Source organism: Petaurus breviceps, unplaced genomic scaffold, assembly GCF_028583685.1.
Source record: "Petaurus breviceps papuanus isolate PSGF00001 unplaced genomic scaffold, PetGlider_PUasm1.0 90919, whole genome shotgun sequence".
Taxonomy (NCBI): Eukaryota; Metazoa; Chordata; class Mammalia; order Diprotodontia; family Petauridae; genus Petaurus; species Petaurus breviceps.
This window is the reverse complement of record NW_027187378.1, coordinates 30,909,874-30,917,072: the sequence shown is the minus strand read 5'-3', so window position 1 is coordinate 30,917,072 and position 7,199 is coordinate 30,909,874. Positions and strand designations below refer to the sequence as shown.

The 7,199-nt window shown below is 45.3% G+C and overlaps 1 protein-coding gene across 1 annotated transcript in view; it reads right to left on the bottom strand.

Moving 5' to 3' along the window:
• Nucleotides 1–3,886: 3,886 nt before the first annotated feature.
• The window catches only part of DOK2 (docking protein 2), a 5,296-nt gene continuing 1,983 nt past the window's right edge, over nucleotides 3,887–7,199 (bottom strand). Inside the window, 3 exon segments of the mRNA XM_069075730.1 lie at nucleotides 3,887–5,017; nucleotides 5,912–6,135; nucleotides 6,205–6,262. Coding sequence (XP_068931831.1) covers nucleotides 4,394–5,017; nucleotides 5,912–6,135; nucleotides 6,205–6,262 — 906 coding nt within the window. The 3' untranslated portion in view covers nucleotides 3,887–4,393.

Sequence of the window (7,199 nt, the reverse complement as noted above, 5' to 3'; positions counted from 1 at the left end):
TTGACCCAGCACTTCTCTGCATCTATGTGCTCCTCCCGCTAGTATTACAGTAATCTATTGGAGAGTATATCCCTGTGGGAAAGGGTGAGGGAGGGCAGCTTTTCTTGCCACTTAACCAACTAAGTTATTTGATTAAATGTATTTTATTTTAAGCTAATGTGTTCTTTCTGATTGGCTTACTAAAAATATACTCTTCCAGTGGGGGCTTATGAGCTGTGATGTTGAGTGAATGTTGACCTATACCTATAAAATATCCTGAAATCAATAGTGTTCTGTGGCTCCATGACTGTCAAGAGGGCTCCAGGAGCTACAAACACAAGAGCATAGCACCGAGGCACAGCCCCAAAATATACTATTGAGGTATATAACACCAAAATAGGGAAGGCTACAAGATATAAAGAAATGAGATCTGGATTTGGAGTTAGAAGTTGTTCAGTCATGTCCAACTCTCTGCAGCCCCATTTGGGGTTTTCTTAGCAAAGATACTGAAATGGTCTGCCATTTCTTTCTCTAGTTCATTTTACAGATGAGGAAACTGAGGCAAACAGGGTTAAGTGATTTGCCCAGGGTCACATAGCTTATAAGTGTCTGAGGTCAGATCTGTATTCAGGTTTTCCTGACTCCAGGCCTGGCCCTCTATCCACTAAGCCACCTACTCTGCTTCTTACTGCCTATATGACCATGGGAAAGTCACTCATCATCCCTGAGCCTCACTTCCATCAACCATAAAATGAGGTTGGACAAGGTGACCTCAAGATCCCTCCTTGTTCTAAATCTATGATATGGTAACATCAAGACACAACGCCAAGGTTCAGCACCAGGATCCAATATGACAGCCCTGGGACTCAGTCGTAGGACAAGGTGCCAAGTTTCAGCAATGGGACACAGTGCCAGGAGGCAACACTGGAACACAGCAATGGGATACAGTGCCAAGACACAAAGCCAGGGCACAGCACAGAGACACAGTGCCAAGGCACAGATCTGAGACACAACACCAGGATAAAATGCCAGACAGCAGCACAGATACAGCAGCAGAAATCCAAATAAAAGCACGCTCCCAAGACAGACTACTGGGATGTAATAGTATTCACATTTAACGTTTGCAGAGCACTTCAAAAGGGTCATTTTATTTCACCCTGGCAACAACCCTACAGGAGTAGGTGCTATTATTAACCCCATTTCACAGAGGAGGAAATTGAAACAGAGAGAGGTTAAGGAACTCATCCAGAGCCACATGGCTAGTAAGTGTCAGGTGACAAGATTTGAACTCAAGGCCCCTGACTCAAGGTCCCTTGCTCTGTTCATCATACCAGTGGACCAGGATTCAGTATAAGAGAACAGAGCATCGGAGTTCAGCAGTAGGACACTGCACCACAGTAGGGGTTAGGACCCAAGACAAAGGTAATGAACCAGGACAGGAGAGCATGAGGCAAGCATTCCATAATAATGATGCCCCATTATTCTACTGATTCTCCCAGTTTCCCCAGTCTACTACCCTCTTTGTCTTTGCACTTGTTTCTCTCCATGACATCCCCTGCTGCCCCCCCCCTTTGAAACAGGAACACCAAGACATAGAGGGGGAAAACTCATAAATTAAGTAAACACACACACACACACACACACACACACACACACACACACACACACACACAAGTCTTGGATCTTCTGTGCTGGACTTAGAGGTGGGTGATGGGGTGAGAAAGGGCAGGCAGCAGCTCAGAGGCAGAATCCCCAGGCCTTTAGATCTGATTTTATGGATCTGCAGTAGCTAGCTCCTGAATGCATGTTCACGAAGTTCTGATGGTCTTTGATTTTTGTGGGTTTTTTTTTTCTGGACCAAATCCCCAAGCAGCTGTTGAGCCCCCCAGCAGCTTCTACCATGATCCAACACTGGCCCCTTCTGGACTTCAGTGGGACTACCACCTGGACTGCTGTCCAGTGGAAATCCCTAGGATGATGTCTTCTACTGGAACCCAGAAAGAAGAACCCAGGAAAAAAAAAGCAAAGGCCCCATACTTGAGGTGAAGGGACAAGGCAAAGCACAAACCCACCTGCTTCCTATCAATCAAAAAGTATTCATAAAGTGTTTACTAGGTAACAGATACTATGCCAAACACTGGAGATACAAAGAAAAAAGTAAAAATGGTCCCTGCCCTCAACAAACTTGGATTCTAATGGGAGAGATAGCATGTACATAAATAGATAGAGATAGAGAGATGATAGATAGATAGATAGACAGACAGACAGACAGACAGACAAGGTACTTAAGAAATAACCTTTGAGGGGAGGAAACTGTCAGTGGGGAGACTGGGAAAGCTTTTGGCAGGAGTTATTTCTTGAGACAAATCTTGAAGGAGTCAAAGGTGAGAAGGGAGAACATTTTGGGGATAGAAGGTAACAGGACAGAAAGGCATGGAGATGGGAAATGCAGTATAATTCTGTGTGAGGAACAGCAAGTAGACCAGTACGGTTAGACCAGAGAATACATGGAGGGGAGTAGTGTGTACAAAAACTGGAAAGTCAGGAAGGGGTCAGGTTATGAAGAGCTTTTGGTGGTAGAAGGATATATTTTCTCCTAGAGCTAATAGGGAATGACTGGGGTTTATTGAATTGGATGGGGAAGGTGGCATGGTCTGACTTGTACTTTAGGGAAATCACTTTGGCAGCTGGGTGGAAGATGGATTGGAGCAGGGAGAGATTTCAGGGAGACCAATTAGAAGCCTGCTGTGATCACCTGAGAGAGAAATGATGAGAATCTACACTAAAGTGACAGGTGTGTAAGCAGAAAGGTGACACAAAGACCAAACTAGACCTGGAGGGTGTCAGCCAGGATTGGCTTATGCATGGGCAAAATAAAGTTGCTTACTGCTATGTTTCAGGAGTCTTAAAGAAAGCCACAATTCTCACCTGTTGAGCTAATATCTGAAACTCCTTTAACAGCATGCTATTCACTCCATTGTTAGAGATAAGTATTAAAACGCTACTGTCCCTCAGAGAAAGCTAATGAGCTAAATTAAATCTTTTCATAATATTAGAATCACAATATGTTAGAGTTTATAAAGATCTTAGAGATCACATTATCCAACACAGCTATTTTTTATAGATGAAGAAACTGAGATCCAGAGAGGGAAAGAGTTCTTCTATCAAGGGAGTAGCAGATACAGAATGAGAAACCAGGTCTCCTAATTGTAACCCAGTGTTCTTTCTACTGAACCATGGATTCTTAATTTGCCATGCATATGTCCTAGATCAATTTCAGGGGGTCCATGAAGTTGTATGAGAGGGAAAAAATACTTCTTTACTTTCACTAACTTCTAACTGAAATTTAGCATTTCCTTTAATTATTTAAAAATATTATTCTGAGAAAAAGTTCATAGGCTTCACCAGACTGCCAAAAGGGTTTATGACATAAAAGGGGTTTAAAAAAAAACAAAACTCTGCACTACACAGCATTTTGCCTAGAACCAACTCTGATGTTTGCAGAGAGACAGGAACACTTAAACCCTTTCCTATTTTTTCAATTCTGTGGCCTTCTAGAACCCTGGGCTCTTTGGAAGGATACTGAGTCATTCACAGAAGACTTAAAGAATCATATGATCAGAAATCTAGAGGTGGGAAGGACATGAGAAGCCATCTAATCTAAGTACTTCATTTTACATTTGGGAAACTGAAGCCTAAGAAGGGTTAAATGACTTGACCAAGGTGACACAGACAGTAGGAAGCATCAGAGAAGGAATATGAACCCAGTCCTCTGATGCCAAGGTCTAAACATGCTTCCTATCCTAGGGAGAACCTTGGTGGAAGAGGGAACTCTCAGCAGAAAATACTTCCCTTGAAAGAACCACACCCCTTACATTTCCCACAGTACTCATGCCACACATAGACATTTCAGAGATGGATTTTAATACCAGAGAAATGTCCAAGAATCACAGAAAATTGTAGCCATCTTCCTCAGTACCAAGGAAGGGGTTGCCTGTGAGACTCCTACAATGCAGGAGGGTCCCCTTAGCTTGCAGGAAGTGGGTACAAATTAAGAGAGATAAGGGAAGGAAGAGTTCTGCTTTAGGGTAACAGTTCCTAGGGGGAGGAAAGAGAAAGAGGAGGAGGAAGAGGGTGACTGGGTGTGGCTCTTTCCATGGTACCCTTCTCGCTTCAGGATATTGACTCATCCTGCAAACACTGGGTAGAAAGAGCTTAAAGAGGATTTTTTTCTTCTCCTAGGATGGGAGGAGGGTCTTTGGGTGGCAGGGAGGAACCACGAGAGAAGACTGGGAGAGAAAGAGCTGATTCAACCCCTTCCTCCCCCACCCCTACCCCTCAGGGTTACTGCTGGTACCATAATCAAGGCCCATGACCATCCTGGGGATTGGACTCGAATTCTTCATCTTTGCCATCACTTTGGGCTCCTTTTGAGGACCACATTGTCATACTCTGCTCCCTCAGACCAGCCAGACAGGGCAGCCCCCAAGAAGTCACCCAGTCCACCTTGATAGCGACGTGTGGGACCATCATCAGCCGTGGCCTGTGTCCTCCAGGCCTCACCCTGGGGTTCCTGGGGGTTGTCATACAGGGATAAAGCAGCCACTCCCTCCGGTTCATCATAGATGTGATCAGGGTGATGTGGCAACTGCTCCTCGATGCAGTCATAGAGTGGGTCCACTGAGGGATGGGGAGGGGTAGACAGTGCTTCCCTGGAGCTATTCCCCAACAGGGACCTCGCCACTGAATCAAATGGTACAGCATACTCACCCTCTGGGGCTCTGGGATAACGGGAAGGAGGAATGGTTGGGGATGGTGGGGGGAGGGAGTCATGAGGCCGGGAATATGGGCTTTCAAGTAGGGGTAAGGATGATGATACTACAGTTGGTTGAGAAGAGGTTCCAAAAGAGGCAGAGTTCTTCTGGGCAGAAATAGCATCCTCCAAAGCCAGAAAGATCTCATTGCCCTTACGGGTTTCAAACTCAAAGTTCCCTTCTCCTGAGATACAGCGCCGGCCTGCCTCAAAGGAAAACGTGACCTGGAGGTTGAAGTGGGAGCAAAGAGGTCTGTTACTGGCCTGCCTCTCCAATTCCCCATTTCCCATCTCCCTATAAGATTTCTTCTCCTTCTGTTTTGCATGCTCAGAGCAGTAACTAGGGTAAATTGTATGAGGCGTTTTTTTCCAGCTTGGGAGTAGAAATTTAGAGTGGTGTAGAAACAACAGAGTTTAGGACATGGTTAGCAAGAATAAAAACACTCATTAAAAGAGAAGGCTGCCAGATGGACCAGAGTGAGTTCCTGACCTCACCTACTTTGCAACCTTGCCCAAAATGGCCTCTCACACGGGTCTGAGGTCTCTGTCTTCCCCACACCAGGCACTGTCCTGATCCCATCCTTAACTGAGGATGCTGTTTGCCCCAAGTTGTTTGCAGTGGTTGCTCCAAAACAAAGATTACCCGTTACAGCTCTGCCCACGCCCCCAGTATCTATGTCCATTTCTCTGAACACCCACTCTTCTCTAACAGCCAAAGACTTCCTTCTTTCCAATTCTCTCTCCTTTGACCTAACTTTCTACCTCTCCATTCTATCACCTTCTCTTCCTCATCCTCCTTTCCTACTTCCTTTCCCCTACATCTGCCACTTTACTTTCACACTCCTACTCTTTCTCATTCATTCTACTCTTCTCACTATACTACCTCATTTCCTGTCTCTCTAGCCCCCACCCCTTTTTCCTTCTCCATCACATTTTGACTCCCCTCACATCCTTGTCCATTCTTCCCATTTCTCTAATCTTCCTCTTCCTTATATTTTCTCTAACCCTCAGTCACCTCCCTTCTCCCATCTCACCTCCTTCCTCCCCAAAACTTTTTCATCATGTCCCATCCCCCTTCACGAATACACACACACACACACACACACAGCCTTCTATTACCTTATCCCTCCCAAATCGTCGAAGGAATCTGTAGGGCCAAGTATATAATATAGTGCCTGGTTCAGGGCCACTCCGAAGCTCTAGGGCACTCTCTCCTGCCCGAAGTTTATAAGACCCCTGAAGCTGACACCGTTCACTTGCTTCTGTGGGTCTCACAGTCACAACAAAATCCTTCTTTGGGGTCACTATGGAGGAGAAAGAGGCCATTGTGCAAATATGGCAAAGTTACACTAATCATGCTTAGCCCCAGAGAAGAGATATGACAGGTACAGAGGAGAAGGGGACCACGTAATGTTAGATTTGGTGGATGTGTTGATTAGTTTTGTTGAATTGCTTTACTTATTTTTTTCTCTTCTTTTATTCTTTATTATAAGGGAAGGAGAGAGATATATTGGGAAATACAGATGAAATAAAAATAGAAGACATTAATAAAATTTCCTAAAGATAAAGGTGATGTAAAAACAAAAGATGTTTTAAAATTTTATGAAAGGAGGCTATTTGGGATAACTAGCCTTAGTCACCTCTGCTCTGAGTGTGGCACAGAAGGTCCATAGAGCAACATTCTTTCCCCAACTATCCTGAAAGAAGAATCTCTTTGAATGATTCTACATTCCCCAAATCTTCCAGGAAAGAGTCCCTCTTTTCAACCTGACACATTTACCCCAGCAGGCATCAAGCCCCAGCCACATCCACTCCAAGCTTCAAGCCCACATCCTTCCTGCAGCTGCTACCGCTGCCAGAAACCCCAGCGGTTTCAAGTCTTCCAACTCCCATCCATAGGGGCCCAGCTGCAAGTGAAACCTTTGTCCTAGTCTCTAATCATCATAGATACAAGCTGGTGCCTACCTGGGGAAAGATTGTAATGGGAAAGGTGGGGAAGGGTGAACTCTGAAGTGAAGGCAGTCTTCACACTGCCTTCATTTACTGGATGAAAAAGGGTGTGTGGACTGGGGCAAAGGGGAGAAGAAAAAGGGCTTGGTCTACCATAAGATACTTCAGGAGCACAAACAATCCAGAAAAAAATAAATCAAGAAAATGAAGGTTTCAGAATGACCCTGTCACCCATACCTGGGCATCTCAGTATTCCAATCACCCTGAAACTAGCAGAGACAAATGGGAAGGGACTGGGCCCAGGTGAAGGGACTATACCTTGGACTGATCTTACTGTCCATGCCTCTGGTCCCCATCCCCACCCCTCCTCTGGACCACACCCGGATGTGATGGTGAGCTAGAGATAAGTTGGGGGGGGGGGGGAAGGGTTAGAGAGAGGCCAAGCAGAAGGCCAAGC